This window comes from Oryza sativa, chromosome 4 (assembly GCF_034140825.1).
Source record: "Oryza sativa Japonica Group chromosome 4, ASM3414082v1".
NCBI lineage: Eukaryota > Viridiplantae > Streptophyta > Magnoliopsida > Poales > Poaceae > Oryza > Oryza sativa.
This window is the reverse complement of record NC_089038.1, coordinates 2573224-2591390: the sequence shown is the minus strand read 5'-3', so window position 1 is coordinate 2591390 and position 18167 is coordinate 2573224. Positions and strand designations below refer to the sequence as shown.

Genomic DNA, 18167 nt, shown 5'->3' with positions numbered 1-18167 from the left:
TTCTCTTTTGCTATCGAATGTCAATCCTATGCGCATTTAGAGTGATTGATGGGTAGTTAACATTGAACCATCACATAGTTGGTTCGCACAAGCAAGTTTGCAAACAACGCGTGATCGATGCATTACTTTCGACACGTATCCCATGTACTACTGGTGGTCACCATTTTATTAATGTCTATGCAATTAATAATGTCACACTTTGCATACTGGCAAAGTGGTTGATGCACAACTTACATCTTATATCTTTCAGGACCACAAGGTCCACTAAATTTGTAGTGCTCGGATTGAGCTTACACTAACTTCCTTTTGTAAAACCATAAGTAAAAGGATTTTTTGGCACTATGCTAGCCTCCAAATGGTGTCATGGGTATCATGTGAGTAGCAACACTCCACATGCAAGCCTTCCCTCCCTTCTATCTTGCACACTGAACAACCAGCCCCCATTGTTGTATATTGCCTTCCCTTAGCCTCTTTTGGACCGGTCCATAGCAACAAGTAAGGATATAATGCTACACTCCGGCACAATCTCTATCCACAAATGAGCCCTAAAACCACATCAAGATTTTGCATTCTAAATTGCCCATGAAGCACTGTTAACAGTCACATCCTGGATCAAATAAGGGGGAGCAGCATGGTGAGAAATTGACTAGTGATACTCTAGACATAGATAGCAATGAGAGCTACTCTTGCTTTCCCAAAAGAAGGATGAAGAGAGGAAGAAGTTATAATAAATCTTTCAATCATAGAAGCAGAGGCTACATAGTTTTATACAATAGGCACTTCTTTCTGTCTCAGTCTGCAATCACTGCTTTGCTTGTCTCTGTCCTTTGCTGCCCAACTTTATCTTGAATTTTTGTGTATTTGTTTGCCATCAAAAAGAAAGTAAGATCTCTCAATCAAGTGCTGCAAGACTGCACGGTTATGCATGGTACGTGCATCAGTGGGATGGTTATCATCATACAAATTTTCCTGATCTCCTCATATATTTTATATATGGACAAAATGCTATATGTTCAGGCAATGTCGAGTTGAAAAAAAAATGGGATGGTTCTATGAATGTTTATTTCATATCAATGTTGTAACACACTTACTAACAAGCGATTTTCATATCAATCTTTTAGCACGTTTAAATAAACCAAAATGCAATGTTGACCATGGTATTTATAAATTTCCAAAAAAAAAACTAATACCTCCGTATTAAATATATTGTAAAAGTACTAATAAAGATAAATCTATCCATAGAAATTTTATCTTAGCAAACTAAATATTTTGAGAGCTACACTGATTTTCAAAGTTTTAGAAGTTCGATCAAATATTGACAAATGTCAATAGAGTCATATATTTAAATACGTAGTGAGTATTATATTAGGGAACTAATTTTTCAGGCATGTCTATATGTATTATTTTTGTGGTTCCAACCTAAATATTCTAAAATGTATTGTTACATAATTGTTTGATCATTTAACTATATGCATGTAGTACAAATGATCACATTAATATCAAAATGTACTGTTACATAAAGCATGATCATTTAATCAAAACATAACGGCCAACCTATTTTTTTTAGGAAGCACTGATGTTGTACAAATTACTATCCTGATTAAAATTATATTAAAACAGATCGATCTAGTGGAAAGCAAAAACAGTGCAAAAAGAGCACATAAAGTTGCATGCATGGTTGGGATTTGGGAGCACTTGGACAATGCGGATTGCGGAGTATACACAAGTGATGTTTGTTGGGTGAGATTACAGGTGTAAAATATGGAGGGAGAAAAAAAAAGAAATAATTGTAGTGGTGTCATGTACATGTATTGCCATGAGTTGATGGGGAAAGAAAACAAACACACCTGCTGGTGTCACCAATGTGCAGTGCAGCTGAACACCAATGGTACATCTTCAAAGCTTTGTTTAGCATAAAACTAAAAGAGATTGAAGCATGTTTTGCAATGATTCTAGCAGTGTCTATAAGCTGATAATAGTATCAAACACAAAACATTTTATAGTATTTCTGTTGATTTCCTATCTTGTTGGCAGGCCAAGTATAGAATGCAAGTTGACGAAGTAGCTAGCTAATTAAAGATTAGTTATTGCTAGCTAGAAAAGAACAAAAGTTTTAGATCCATGTTTGGTCCATTGCGTTGTATAATGTGACCAATTATCCTATCATTGCTAGGTCGGCAAACAATTATATCATCATTGTCAGTCAAGTTTTGGGGAGTAGTAATGGATTGCATAAGGGAAAAATATAGCTAAAATTTGCTACAGGACACCGAAAAATTACGGCATTTGCTGTGGGACACCCGAAGATCGTGTGTTTGCTCGTGGACACTCGAAAAATGTGGTAATTAGCTGGCGGATACCGACCGCATTATTTTATTATTTTCAGTGGAAACGGAGAGAGAAATTTTAGTTAAAGACAAGTTTGCCCATAGGCCCACTTGTCAATATCTCTTTCTCGGGTTCGCCGGCTGGAACACGCCGTCCTCGCTGAGCCACCGCTCCGGCCTGTACTCCAAACAGTCCTCGCCCCATATGGCGGCGAGCCGCCCCATGGCATACGCGTTGTACGTCACGGACCAGTCGGCGTGGACAAGCGTGCTGTCGGGGAGCGTGTCGTCCGCCGCGCACGCTTGACGCCTCCCGGAGCGCGTCGAACCCGAACGGCTCGTCGGGGCATGTGCCGGTCGCCTTTCTCACCGCGCGGACCTCGTTGGTGATGCACGCCATGACGTCCGGCTGAGACGACAAGAGCCAAAAGAACCAGCTCAGCCCCGATGACGTCGTCTCGCGGCCGGCGATGAGGAAGCTGAGGACGATGTCACGAAGGACCTCGTCATTGTGCTCGTCACTCGCCACGAACCTCGACAGGACGTCGTCTCTGTCTTGCACGGACGAGCTCTGGCGCCGGGCACGGACGATGTCCATGGCGAAGGCGTGGACGTCGGTGATGGCCTTCCTCAAGCAGCACTCAGTGCCGACGTTGAGCCACTTCTTGACCTCTATGGGATCAAAGAAGCAGCTGACGACGAGGTCCTGCGCCTCACTGAAGGAGACGGCCCCCTCGATTTGAGGCACTCACCATCGCCGCCGTATCCCTGCCGGACCAGTCGCCATTGCGCCGCTGCCAAGCTCCCCGAGAGCTTGGTGCCACCGTGCATCGCCATGTCGTGCGTCGTGCGCCGGGATGCCGCCATGTGTCGTCGCCGTCGGCGGTGAGCCTTGGCGATGCGCCGCCACCGCCGCCCTACCGTGGCCGAGCCGTCCCGGCTCGGGCCGGCGGCGTTGGCCGCACACGTCATGCCTTTGCTCGGCTCAGTAGCAAGAACGAGGAAGAAGAAGAAGAAGGGGAAAAGAAAAGAAGAGACAGCAGGGGCATTTTGGTACTTATACAACTCTTTCTCTCTCCATTTTGACTAGAAATAATAAAATAATGGGAGGAGTATCCAGTAGCTAATTACTACTTTTTTAAGTGTCCACGTGCAAACCCACGATTTTCGAGTGTCTCACAGCAAAGACCGCAATTTTTCGGTGTCCTATAATAAATTTTGCCAAAAATATAGCACCCACGAGACACAATTAAGTAGCCATATATTAGAACACCTTGAAAATTCAAACAGGTACTAAAAGTAATGCTCGATAATTAGTCACAATTACAGTCCAACAATTTTTTTGTACTCCTTCTAATAATTTCATTGGAGACGAACTTGCCTCTGAAAGTACTTCCTTTTCATTTTAATTCCCTCTTGAGCTAATTGAAACAACTTATTATTTAAATTAGCCCTAATAATATGTATCCATTTTTCTTTATATACACGTCTTATTGTAAGTAAAAAATTTAAAAAGACACATATGACGAAAAAAAACTATTTTGAAAATTCACGATAGTTCGCGTGTACTTTTAAACCTTGATCTTCTCAACGTTTACAGCCTATGATTATTTTTTCTAAAAAAATTGATGTAACGTAATTCTATGATCATTAATTTTACAAAATTTTGATTTAAAATTTTACCGAGACAAACATCCGCCAGTCGAGAGCCATTATCTAGTTTAATTTAATTACCTGAGCAATATAATAATTGTGTTAAATCAATGTTTATTGTTTTTATTATGAACGATTGGCATATGAATTGATTTTATTGGTTTTGATGAGAAAGTTATTTATTGGACGAAGTGAGTATTGTTCAATACATGAGGGTGGTTAGACCATAGGTATGGCGGCAGTCTAACTAGCTTACCTGACGGTCCGACCGGCATACTCCTATTTAGAGTCACTTTCAAGGTGTTTTCAGATTTTACGATGATTGCTTCGTGTTTATAACTTCTAGATGATTTCTAAATGTATGATATGTTGTTGTATGCTAGTGTTGAGTCAAGTTGAAAAAAAAAACTTGTGGTCGAATATGATTTATTTGTTTGTTCATGTGTACGTGTTGCTTAGGCCTAGAGAAAGTATTACCAGTGATCGATCCGAAGTCAACTATGGAGAAGTTGATATCCGGATGATCAAAGAGATTATGCAAAAGGCTAAAACACAATGCACGTAGTTGTGAAGATTCTATATAACATACAAGAGGGATTATGTATGTATGAGAAACGGAGTTAAATTTAGGAGTCCAAATTTAAAAAGATTAGAATTTAAATTTGTAAAGTGGTCAGTTTGATACTTGTATGGGTGTGAGTTTCCTTGAGAGATTAGGAGTACTTATTGATGTTTGCTTTGTGGCTTCAGGTAGCCATATGAGGGTATAAATACAAATGAGAGGTTGATGCTATTGGTATCCTTTTGAGAGAAAATTAGGGTTTGATTTGATTTGATTTTGAAAGTTGAGGAGTGATATAGTTGCACTTTGTAAATACAATTTGAGGTATTATGTATTTGGTGTTGTTAGGTTGGTAGAAAATACCTCATACTCCTATATATCATGTTTAGATAAACCGACACATACAAGATGATATAGTACGTATTTGCTTTTATGTACAATTAAATGCCCCTAAATATTAATGTCTCTTGCTATGTATTTATGTGTAATTAATTGTTTTTTCTTCTCGCTCTTGTTTTTATGGTCACCGTCAACGTCTTGGACGACTTCTTTTCCTTTATCACATTTTTTTAATGCAAATATAGATGTATTATTCACGGCGGATATGAAAGCATGCATGTTCTCGTCATCATTTAAATTTGCCAATACGAAAACGACATGTCTTACGTATCCACACGATATGTATATTGCAACTAGTTAGCATGTGCACATGCATGAGCTCTGCATGCCTACTTTGGCTAGATATTTCATAGTCCCTCTGTTTCGGATTACAAGTCGTCTTGATTTTGATCAAAGTCAAACTACTTTAATATTAACTAAGTTTGCAGATAAATGTAGCAATATTTACAACATCAAACTGGTTTCATTAAATCAATAATTAAATATATATTTTTATAATATATTTGTCTTTAGTTAAAAATGTTACCACTTTTTTCTATAAACTTGATTAAATTTGAAATAGTTTTACTTTGACCAAATCAAAACGACTTGTAATCTGAAATGGATGGAGTATTTCTCTACTCCAGAATATATATTATATTCCTTTTTGTTCTATCGTCACAAAGGTTGATTCTGGTTTGCCCTATATTTCTATGGATATTTTCTGTTTAATTTAATATATAATAATGTTATTAATAGCTAAGGCCTATAAAGTAAATTTAGAGGGCTGCTTATGCAAAATACTGCTCCGTTTGCCAAATTATGTGGCGTGACCTTTTTTTAATAAATACCTAGAAATATATTGTATTATTAAAATTTGTATTCTGACCATTTAAAAATTATTAGGAGTAAAGTTAATATTAAAAGTCAGTAGTGCCAAGTAAATGGTATACTTGATAAATATAAGAGTATTCATGCTTATGTCTATACGTGATTTTTTTTGTGTTGGGGTACGGGGTGCTGCTAAATAACTTATGACATTTTTTTTGGTAGAAATATGTAAACTTTTACAGGATCTGATGAGCTCTGAGATTCGTGCTATGTGGGAAAAAAAAGCGTCTAACGATCATTTTAAATCAAAAGGTGAACTTAGAGCACCCGCAATGGTAAAGTAAGGTGCTCTCTATAAAACATGTACATCTCAGCAATAGACTCGATTAATAGTAAACCACCTTAATAGTATGTCCACATTGGTATCTATAGCTCTCTCATACATTGCCTCATTTTTCTCTATAGACTATCTCTAAGTTAATAGATAGCTTTGCTCTCTCTCTTCATTTAATACCTTCTAAGTAGGAAAATATGCTGACATGGATCTCTTGTAGAGAGCCTATAGATAACCATTGTGGGTACTCTTAGAGGACTGCCTTGCACCAAATAGAATATCGGGATCAAATTAAGTGGCCCCCGAATAAAGCTTGAAACACTAATTTGATTATTTTCCTCGAGTTAAAAAGGATTTTTAATTTTAAACCTTAGGAGTCTAACTGTGACCTATAATTATTGTTTAGCATGTAGGTTCTGGTCTTCTGGACATATAAAAATTTGATGTAACCAAGTTTGTTAATTAATTAAACAACACTTTCATTATATTATGCGTGTGTAACTTGCATAACAATTTAGCGGTTAAAGTTATGTCTTTGCAGGCTTTGAGAAGTCCAAAACGACAATCTTTTCTAAATTACTATAGGGAGTATGATGCCAAAGCTTTTTTAAAAAAAAAAACCCTCTCGGCCTCTCTCATAGTTGTTCTGAGTTTGAATCGATAACCTTATGTTTAAAAAAAAAAGAATCGATAACCTTAGAACAAAATCCTGCCATAATTAATGGGCAGAGAACTGGTCTTCTTGATTAGGCCGATATCTTAGCACACCTGATTTATATCTGAAATGTTCACTAACTAGATGGGCTGAATTCATTCTAGACCGATTTTGGTGTCAGAAAAAGGTGGGCCTGAATAAATTCATTTTAGCCATAAAGTGGGCCAAATTCGTTCGATGGACATAGGTGGGCCAAGTTCATTTGTAGCCGTAACTGGGCTGAATTCGTAGTTGGGTAAGTGCAGGCCAAATTCATTCACTGGCCAAATTTGTATATGGAGTGAGTTGCTAGCCAGAACCTTTTTGGAATAAGTCCACTTTGACTCCCTTAAAAGTGTCCGGAATTTAATCTATGACCCTCAACCACAAAATCGGATAGGACGACTCCCTCAACTATTGAAACCAGTGCAATTTGACTCCCTCAGCGGTTTTAGAGGGCGGTCTTGCTGATGTGGCGCTGACGTGATGATGTTGACCTATTCTTCATCCAACATTACGCTTACGTGGCATTAGAATTAAAAAAATATATGTAGGACCCACGTGTCATCCCCTCCCTCTCTCACCCTTCTTCCTCCTCCCTCTCTCTCCCCCTTATTTCTCTCTTTTATTTACCCCTTCCCCTTCGGCCGTGGCGGCGGCGGGCAGGACGATGGGTGCTTGAGTGGCAGCGGCGGCGAGCGGGAGAGGGCCGGAGCGGCGGCAGCCTCCAAGTGCGGGAGCGCGGTGTGGCTTAGCCCAAATCGACCGACCGACAATCCAATCGATTCCAGGAGCGTCGAGCGAGCGCCGTCGCGGCGCCTCGGGCAAGGCACGCTGTGGTGCGCCGTACGCCGCCGCCAGCCTCCTGAAGCTTGGTCACCCCTCGGCACCGCCGTCGCGCTGCCGGTCCGCCACCTCCCCCAACCCAAACCAGTGGACGTCACCTCTCTCGTTCAGTCCATGCTCCACCACTGTGCTGGACGCCTTTGCTTGCAGTTCAGTCTAACCAGTTTCTGAATTTTGGTCACATTACCAATCGATAGCTTCAGGTCCATGGATTTGCATATATATATATTCTCTAAACTTTGCAGCATCTCTTTTGACTACTCCATTATATGCCTGGTGTTGCTTGGTTACTTGAGCTAATGATATGCTGCCAAGCTTGCTTAATTAATATAATCGTGTTACTAGAAAAGCATGGACCGTTTCAAATCTTAGTTAAGTATTTTTCTGACCAGATTTGGCCTGTCTCCACTGCATGCACTAGACATGCCGGAATCGTCGCCGGAGGCCCAGCATCTAGGCACAGTGAAAACGTCAAGGCGAAGGTTTTTGGAGTACATCTCATCGTCAGTGGGGAGTGGAAAGCAGAGATGGGGCGAGGGTTTTGGGAGTACGGCTCCGGCAGCATCAACCGGAGGAGAACCAGGTCGCCGTGCGCTGCGGGCTCATCTCCGCACCCACCATTGCCGGCTGCGGCTGCTTCCGGGGCCTCAGCTAGGCTGCCGGCGAGGTTCCCTGTCCTCGCCCCATCTCGGCTAGGCTGCTGCTTCCGCGGCCGTGCTCCCCGCGGCTGGCCGAAGGGGAGAGGAGAGAGAGGAGAGGAGGTAGGAAGAGGGGAGGAAGAAGAAAGAGAGAGAGAGGATGGCATGTGGTGAATGACAAACGGGTCCCACGTATACATTTTTAATTCAAATACCACCTAAGCGCCACGTCAACCATATAGACTAGGTCAACACCGTCACGTCAGCGAAACCGTCCTCCAAAACCACCAAAGGAGCCAAATTGTACCGGTTTCAATTGTTCGGGGGTCGAGATATCCGGTTTTGTGGTTTAGGGTCATATATTAGATTCGGGTCATTTTTAAGGGAATCAAAGTGAACTTATTCCAACCTTTTTTATCTGAAATGTTTGATAAGCATTTAACCTTCATGGCTAACCACAAACTGACAGATGGTAGGAAAGGGAGCAATGGCCCAGCTCAATTCTACTGGCCCAAAATTCCAGAGGCCTAAATTAGGTGCCAGTCATGCATTTCTTTCCATATTTTTCCTTTTTTTGTTTTCTATTTTTGCACATCCTAGCATTATTCAACATATTTGTGGAATATTCTCGCAATGCCAATCAAATTAAACCAAAGCAAGATCTTCCCCAAAAACCAATGATAGAGCCGTCATTAATGTAAAGATAAAAAATAGAACTTTCCTAACAAATACTCAACATAAATAGATTTGCTTAGGGTCCATTTTTTTTTACTCCTCCACTAACCATCTCTTCCACCCACCACACCAATCGAGATTCAGATGGTTCTCATCCTCAAACATAGAATTGAAAAAGAAACACAAATTGCTCTTTTGATCCATTGCATACATACTACATCTTTTCCTCTCTCTCTCTCTCTCTTTCCGATTGTAAGCCCAAGCAAAAAATTTGAATTCCTAATTTTGAAGTTGATTTTAGAATTTTTCATCGTACTTTATTTTCAAGTATTTGATTTTATATCGCTAAAGTACACTTTACACATATAAAAGTTTTCCAGTACTTAGAGCAAGGATAATAATAGAGCTCACTTCCTACTATTAGCCCATCTTAAAACCAACATATATAAACGATTAGCTATATGATTGGCTACAATTTTCTTCTCATCTCTCTATCTCTCACTTATACATTTAATGCATTTGTCTTCGAGCTTGTGATAAGCTAGCTTTCGCATGAGAGTCAACATCCTTAATTTTTCACTACCTCTCTCATCTACCTAAATTTATAGTAGGCTCACTATTATACTTGCTCTTAGGCTGTGTTCGTCATTCCTCATTCCCAACTGAAATAGTACGCACGAAAAACGGAGCGATCCATTAGAGTGTAATTAATTAAGTGTTAGCTAATTTTTTTTTTAAAAAAAAGATTAATTTGATTTTTTAAGCAACTTTCGTATAGAAACTTTGTAAAAAAAACACATTGTTTAGCAGTTTGAAAAGCGTGCGTGTGGAAATCGAAGGAGAGGGATTGGGAAAAGGGGTGCCGAACACAGCCTTAGCAGCGGAACGATTGGCGAGTGATAAAACTGAAGGTGAGGAATTACTTCAGTGCACCGACAGCAGCAATGGAGGACAGTCACAAGCACAGCTCGCCACCTTCGCTTTCATGGCCACCCCATGCTGCATGCCTCACTCGCACACGAGGCGGCCATTACTGCCCTGCTCGAGCTTACTCTAGCTAGCTAGGCCCCATCCATCCAAGCATCCAAGCAGCACTTGCCCCCAATTCCATTCACATCATCAATCATCCCTAGCTAGCTTCCAGTTTTGCTGTTCCATTACCCCTGCCTGTCTCTTGGCCCCATCTCATCTCATCTCAGAACAATCAATGGCTGGTGATGATCAATAACAGTAAGTAGTAATGTCAGCCTAAGGATTGGCTCTGACATGGTTACAGTGATGGAACTTGCAAGCATGGTGACAACCAGTAGAAGCAGGCAGGAAGGCACTACTGGATGTCGTTTTGGATCTGATCCGGGACCAGATGCTGCACTGCACCGCAGCAATGGTCACTGGCTCACTGCATTCGGGGTCTGTTTGGAGAGTTTTAGATTCTGAGAAATCTAGCTAGTGAGAATCTGAAGAAGTTAGAGAAGTAGGGACGTATTTTTTTTAAGATTCTGCAACTTCTTCAGATTCTGCAACTTCTTCAGATTCTCACTAGCTTTTCAGAATCTAGATAAAAAGTTAGATTGTTTGGAAGAGTTTCTAATTTTAGGAGAAGCTGCAAGTAACAGAAATTCCCCCAAACGGGCCCTTCCTACCTTGAGCTTGTAGAGGACATGTTTCCTTCATCTCTTGAGCTTGTAGAGGGTACATGTTACAGCATCTATTCTATTCCAAGAGGACCATGAGCATCCATGTATCCACTACTTGTTTCCAAGTACCAATTGCATCATCCAATGGTTACACATCTCATGAATGTTTCAGTAGCATTTACCAGAGAAGATACAGGAAACAGCAGCAGCAAGAACCAGGATTCAGGACAGCACAGGGTATTCCATAATTTCAACTCAGACACAGCAGAAGAGATAAAAAGAACATCTGAAAATTGACAGGTGGGAGTAGTATAACATAAATATTAAGCCTGCTCTTTAACTTTCAGTGAAGAAGAGGAAAGGAGGGTAAACTATGCATATTTTCGTCTTTTACAGCAGTAGCACTCACTCCACGCACGGCAAACACATCTGCAACCCAAGGCACAAAACAAAACATTGTGGTAGACTCTTCCTTTTGACAACCAAAGGTATTGTGAGACGTCGAGCGCCCCCTGATCTCGCATTACACTTGCTATGATCAGGGGGGCAGACATCATCATCGATCCGACACAAAACATACACACACTCAACACACTCAGATGTCTAATAGGAGACCGAGCGAACGACGAAATCTCAATCAGCAACGCTTCTCGCCTGCTGCCATTGACAGTGTTCACAGTTGGGAGCAGGGGGAGGTTGAGGAAATGGTGAATCTTCTTGGAGAGGGTCATATATAACCATTGTCAAAAGCTGCAAAAAAGAGAGAGAGAGAGGGAGAAGGGGAGAGAAAAGAAAAGGCTGTAACCCGCGATGTTCCGGTAGTAGCTTTTAGCTTCTTCTATAATTCTTGTGTTTCTTTTGTGTTGTCGTGGCGCGATTGCGGTGTTGCGCAACTCTCTCTTTCTCTTCTCCGGTGTGCACTAGCAGGCTGAGCCCCCGCGGCACGACAAGGCGCCCGCACCGGATGTGATGGTGCCAACCATGGATGATGACTTGGCACCGAGGCTTGAGGCGCGCGAGTAGCTGGCCGAGGCGCCTGCACCTGATGGGGTGAAGAAGGCGCCGTTCAGGAGGAGATCCCCCTCTGATCTCCAGTTCCAGCCCTTCCAGATGGTCTGAGCAGTCTCAACCCTCTTTGTAACCTGCATCAGTTTGTTCATACCAAATGCTAGTTAGTTATTAAGAGACTGAAACGGTTGCTGAATGTGAATCCAGGAACTTGGTGATGGACAGACAATCAGAGAAAGCAAAATGTACCTCCTTGGCAAAGGGATTTGTCGGAGCAAGGTAGCGGTTGCCCTGGCTGTTGATGGTTGGCTCAGCACTTCCACCAATTGCGTACATCTCCCAGTGGGTGTAGTCATTGTTCACCACATGGAAGTAACCATGCCTGCACCTGAATAAAGAGCAATTTTTTTGATGACAACAGTTAGTAAACTGTCAGAAATAAACTGCAGGTTCGCCTATGCAATGCTGAATACAGACAAGCATGTATGTACAATTGCAGAGTTTTAAGTGTCTTGAGGAACATAAGACAAGATTTGGTTCAGTTCATCAGTTTTTAGTTTTTACCTTGGCATTCTCTGAATAAGACCTTCTCCGAAATGGTTGAATGCTATCGTGACCTGCATTGCCTTGTCCTTGACATAGGAATCGCTGTGACCCAGGAGCATCACCTGCATCATGCGTTTATCATCAGTGAAAAATCCAAGCAGGCTGCTTTCATATGACAACAAACGAATCCACGTGAGATGCAAAAAGCAACATACTACACAGCAGCAGTACGGCCAGGCCAACCGACAATCTTGAGGTTAATTAGATTAGATAGATTTGCAAGAATATTTGCCACTGAAAGTTAGACTAAACTACAGTGCTGCTGGTATAAAAACAAACAAGTACTTCACATACGCCAAAACACTAGTGAGTGAGTGATTCCAATGGATTATAAGTTACATGTGTAGAAAACAAAAGATGAATGATCATTGCAAGACAGAAAAATGAAATGGAAGGATCCAACTAGGATGCACAAAAACATGGAAAGATGGATACCTCATTGTGGTGGGTGAAGTAGTTGTTGGACACTGTGATTGCAGTGGAACCCATGATGGCGTCGATGAGGCCGTCGGCGCAGTTGGAGAGCGAGCAATGGTCAACCCAGATGTGGCTGGCGCCGAAGATGGAGACGGCGTCGCCGTCGGCCATGGTGCGCCACCCGTAGTGGCTGGGCGAGCTCCGGACCATGGCATTGCCGGTGGGCCTGCAGTCATGGATGTGCAGGCCATGGATGATGACGTTGGTGACGTACTGGATGGTGATGCAGGCGCCATTGGCGATGTGCACGTTGGCGCCACGGCCGTCGATGGTCTTGAAGCTGTTCATGATCAGCTCCTGCTTGAGCGTGATCACCATGTCGCGCTTGAAGACGATCCACAGCGGCTCGTCGCGGATGACGGCGTACCGGAGCGTGCCCTTCTTGGGGTTCACCGCGTCGTCGTCGCTGGGGTCGGTGACCACGTAGATCTTGCCGTCGCGGCCGCCGATGGCGTTGCGGCCGAAGCCGATGCCGCAGTCGGCGAGCCGCTGGCGATTCTTGTGCCAGTCCGGGTCGCACCTCCAGCAGTCGTCGATCGGATTGCCGGTGCCGCACGACAGGTAGCCCAGCTTCCTCCTCGCCGTGCTGTTCCTGATCGACCTGATGATGAATTCCATTGTTAAAAAAAACTCCATTATCTTTTAATCACATCATGAATCAATCAACCAAGATCGTGTTCAGTTTTCAGTTTTAATTACGAAATGAAGCAATCTGGCATGTTATCTTGTTTCATGAGTGACAAGCTGGGATTTCAATGCAGGCACAGTACAGAGAGTGTGATCATCAATGCGCACAACTCAACAAACGAATTCCATCCATGTCCACTCGTTTTAAGCTCTTCTGGGTGGAGCTGACCTGTCGGCGAGTACTAACTACTAACAAACTGGACTACCAACTAATAAGCTGAATCGGTTCTTGCCACCAAACGAATCCTACTGCTACCTCAAATGTCAGTCACCAGTCGGTTCTTTCTACCAGCAGCAGCTAGATGAAGATGCTACTAGCCTACTAGTATGTATGTTTGCAATGTGAAACAAACCATCGGATTGATTAGTGGTTGGGGATGGGGAATTTTTCTGGTGCGCGCGCCATGAATGCGTCCACGGTGGCGCGTCGCAAATGCAGGAGGTAGGCAGAGACAGGTCCACATGAGTGGGCAGCCACAGAACGTGGTGTGTCACACATATACACTGCTACTCACCTCACTCCACTTCACTATCCCAGTGGGAAGAGCATATGAAGCCTCGTTCTTTTCTGGCTAAGATAACGATCGCGCTTTTAAAACGGTTAAACAGTCTATTTTTCCGCTAAACCATTTTCAACAGAAGTTATTTAAAAAATATCTGATAAATTTACTTTTTTTCAAGTTTAAAATAGTTAAAACCTAATTTATAGAGGACTAGTGGTTTTTCTTCATTTTGTTTGTCCGTACGGGGCCGGAGTTTGGTTGCCGCGGCTTGGCCGGAGTTAATACGCTCCGGCCACATATCCCTCCGAGTTAGTACGTCGCAATAAAGCGTCCTCCCACCCTCCATGCCAGGTGGGGCCCACATGTCAGTGGGTTGAACTAAAGTACAGCACACTGCTGCACCGGCTTCGTCTCGCCGGATCAGATCTGCATGCTCCGGTCAGGTAGGAGTACTCAGCAGAGTCAGGTTCCATTTCTTCACTTTTTCTTTCTCGCCTTTTGTTTCGGAGATCAGTGGTGTGAGTGTGTGTGTCACTGTGCGGGTGGGCCCGGCTTGTCCGGCGGTGGCTGTGCTGCTGTGTGAGTGGGACGGACGATAAAAGTGCGGACAAAAAAAAAGGCCATTACTGATGCTACTAGTGATAGTAGCTTACTTAACTTACTGCTGCTACTCTATCACTACTGCAATTAAACAAGCAGATCTATGCAATGATCCAGTGACAATTGCAAATTAATCTGCAGCGACAGTCACACTAAAGCAAACGATGACGGTAATTAATGCTTAACAACAACAGCTTACGATTAATTAGGATATTAGATGAGAGAGAGGGAACAAGGTCTCTGGAATGGAGGAAAAGGACGTACATGTGCACTTGCGAGACCACCTCCTCCGGGTCGTCCACCGCGCCGGGCACCGTCATCGCCGCCGACGACGCCTCATCGCCATCACCGTCATCTCCTCTGCTGCAAAATCATTTCATTTCATATTTTCATTTTCAGGTGAGAGTGGGATCGACCAACCTAATGGACGTACTGCAATGCACATGCAGCTGATAGCAGCAGTACAAAATGAAATTAACACGGATAAACTAAAAAAGGTTGCGATTTTAATCAGCACAAGAATTTAATTACCTACTCCACCAAAATAGTACTAGTACCAACATTTTGTAAGGCATGAATTGTTTTGAATTAAAAAAAGAACTTTTGCAGTGGGTGGGAAGAGTGGATGGATCCGTGCACCGTGGTGATGATTCGAGCATGCAAAAATGCAATGGATCATTCATGGTCGGTCGGTCTCCAAAACAAAAGGTAAAAATGTTTAAACAAACAGTAACCTACTCCTGCGGTTTGGCTACGCGCACTCGAGGCTGCACCCCAAAAGCAATACCAACGCAATCTAGTATAGTAAATCTTCTCTTTTTTGTTGGGTGCGGTTTCGGGGGACGCGAAGCAGCGTAGGCTAGGGATTTTGCTTCGCTTCTTTTGGGCAGCTTTTGTGTGTTTCCAAAGTCTTTTCACCGCTTGACCATGGCCGGTGCAGCCGCAGGACAACCCGGAGTACACCAAAAAAAAATTAAAATAAAATAATTTCTCCCTTAGGGCGAAATTGGATGGATTATCTATTTACGATATTGCCCCTGACAGCTCTGCCACCGTAACGAACTCGCAACGGAAGCATCTCCCATTTCACACGCTCGCACGCCTCTGATCCCGAATCGAGAGTTCACGGATTTTTCACCGCGCCGGAATCCCCCCAAATTTACGAATTTTCACGAACCGCGAAACCGAAAAGTTTTTGAGGAATCTTTTCGGAATTAAATGAAAATGTTTCCGTTAAAAAAAGGAAAAAGAAACCCACCGCCGCCGCAACGGCAACCTCCCGGATCTGCTTTTCGTTGGCCAACGGCCCAGATCACGCGAGGGTGACGAACCGACGGTCCAGATGCGTCCATCGGGAGAGGAGAGGTGAATTGGACATGAGGAGCTCACCTCGCCGCCGCCGCGGCCGCCGCCGTCGCCGGCCAGGACGAGTCGCGCAGCCACCGCCGCGTGCCGCTCGCCGCCGCCGTGCTCCCGGCCCTGGAACGGGACGGATCAAAAAGGGCTCAAAAATCACAGCAAAAAAAAAAATCAAGCAACTCGAACTCCCAAGACGCAAGCACGAACACGAGCACAAATTTCCATCAAACCAAGAACACACGATCAGAGCATCCCAAGAGAGACGCAGGAGAGGCATTAGAGGATGAGCTCACCGGAGGCCAGCGAGAAGCCGCCGCCCGCCGCTCCCGCCTCCGCCGCCGATGAGCTCGACGGTGCCGGTGAGAAGCACCAGCAGCACCAGCGCCGCCGCCCACCTCCTCGCCGCCGCCTCCGCCATTGCTCCCGCGCCTCGACGCAGCTAGGGCTCGGAAGCAAACACTTGGTGGAGTCGAGAATGGAAGCAGAGGAGGAGGAGATCGAGGTTGAGGAGGAGGGCGTCGAGCGCCGCGCCGATTTATACTAAGCTCGCCTTCTTCATCGGGACACCTCCTCACCGCATTCCCCCTCGAGAACAACTTATTCACAGATAGGCCCTCCGTGTCGCGTGCTCGAGGACCTGGATGTAATTATGTGAAAGTCGAGGGGTGGGTGGGTGTCTGAAATCTCAATGCGTCTCGTACTAAACCTCCCGCCAACTAATTGCGGTGATTAGAGGACGCTAATCGCTGGAAGTAAGTACGATTATAGTAATCAGGTTGAGTGTGCTGCTGCAGTAGTGTAGTGCAAAAAAAAAAGGTCAAACTGTACCGGTGCTTTGCTTTGCAATCCGAATGGTGGGCGTCACAAAGGCTATGCAAACCAAATCTCCCCAAATGTACCATGTCATTTGGTCCTAGTACTTGCATATAAGATTGGAATTTTATAGCACTGTTTTAGTTTGTTCTTCAACGGTGGGGTTATCCGAGTAGCCATACCCAAGTTCAATCCTTTTAGACAAATTTGTTACATTACATTTAAAGTTTACGATCTTTGCTACAAGATACTCAAACAATATGTCTTTGTTAGAGAATACTTGTGAAAACATATTAATTAGCTACGGGATACGGGACACATTATTTTATTATATCCAGTGTCAAATAAACAAGTTTGCTCATTAGAAATGTTTCATTTTAACCCGTATAGATCTAGTTTAAACTGGACCTAGATGAAGGGAGTGAGAATGGACTGAACCAGGGAGAATGACTGAATCACGGAAGTGAGAATGGTCGCTAGACCCAATCGCCTTCCAAGCCGATGAATATAAGGATAAATTGGTATTTTCCATGCTTCTCTCATCGTTTGCACTGAATATAATAAAATATTATATTCGGTGTCCTGCAACTAATTACTGTATTTTTATGGTGTCTTACAACAAATATATGTTTTAGGTGTCCTGTAGCAAAGATAATGAATTTGAGTTCCTTTAGCAAATTTTGCCATCACTTTATTATTGTCTCAAACCATTGAACTATTACCTCCGTTATCAAATGAATGGTAAATATTGTCATAAAACACTTTTATATTGTTATAAAAATTAGTCGATATAGCGGAACGACAACTAACCTTCCCGATCGCTTCAGTCATCGATCACCCAAGACATGCCAGATGACGACACAGGAACACACGATATTCGTTAACGAGGTTCAGCCGAAGCCTACATCCCCAGGGCTCTGATTATGGGCGCTCCTCCCCAACCAATATAGCTCCTAGCCGCTACGAGTCCATGGCATCGCCGCCATCCTCTCCATACGTGTCTACGCTATATTGTAGTTGTCATGGTTACATTGTGGTGCCCCCCTCTCTATTTAAGAGAGATGCCGGGTTACAGAGTCCGACTCTAACTCCACCCCCTAACACCTATTACAACTCTAAGTCCAACTGTAACCAAATAGGACTAGTATATTCGACACCTATTCTAACACATATGGTTATACTTTTTATAGTTTTTATCAATATGTAACTCAGAAACATACATGTGTCGATGTCCAATACGATAAGTAGTTGTTCTGCGCTTGTTCTTCTCCAACAATTCTTTAGATAAGAAATGCAACATCCATTTCAAAATTAAAATGAATAGTAAGATACACAGGCAATACCATAATACCATAATTTAACCATTTATCTTGCATTTTGCTTAAACAAATCACTGCCATCCTGTTTAGGCAGGAGGGGGGGGGGGCGCATATTATTAAACACGTGCCATGTTGGTCTTCACTGCTAAGTTGGACACCATGCTAGTATAACACCACACACTTGTGAGCTACATGGACAAGATAAGCTCAGATGCTTATG

The 18167-nt window shown here is 43.3% G+C and overlaps 1 protein-coding gene across 2 annotated transcripts; it reads right to left on the bottom strand.

The window, feature by feature from the left end:
- Positions 1-10882: 10882 nt before the first annotated feature.
- LOC4335013 (probable pectate lyase 8) lies at positions 10883-16320 on the bottom strand. Of its 2 annotated transcripts, none has more exons than XM_015778627.3 (7): positions 16109-16320; positions 15846-15935; positions 14721-14819; positions 12625-13267; positions 12148-12251; positions 11833-11971; positions 10883-11717 (listed from the first exon to the last, which is right to left on the bottom strand). In XM_015778627.3, the coding sequence occupies exons 1-7, from the start codon at positions 16231-16233 to the stop codon at positions 11496-11498; spliced, it is 1422 nt and encodes a 473-aa protein (XP_015634113.1). In that variant the 5' UTR covers positions 16234-16320; the 3' UTR covers positions 10883-11495. The 2 variants fall into 2 exon arrangements, with proteins under 2 accessions (XP_015634113.1, XP_025880877.1); XM_026025092.2 differs by having other exon boundaries at positions 14721-14816.
- Positions 16321-18167: the final 1847 nt, after the last annotated feature.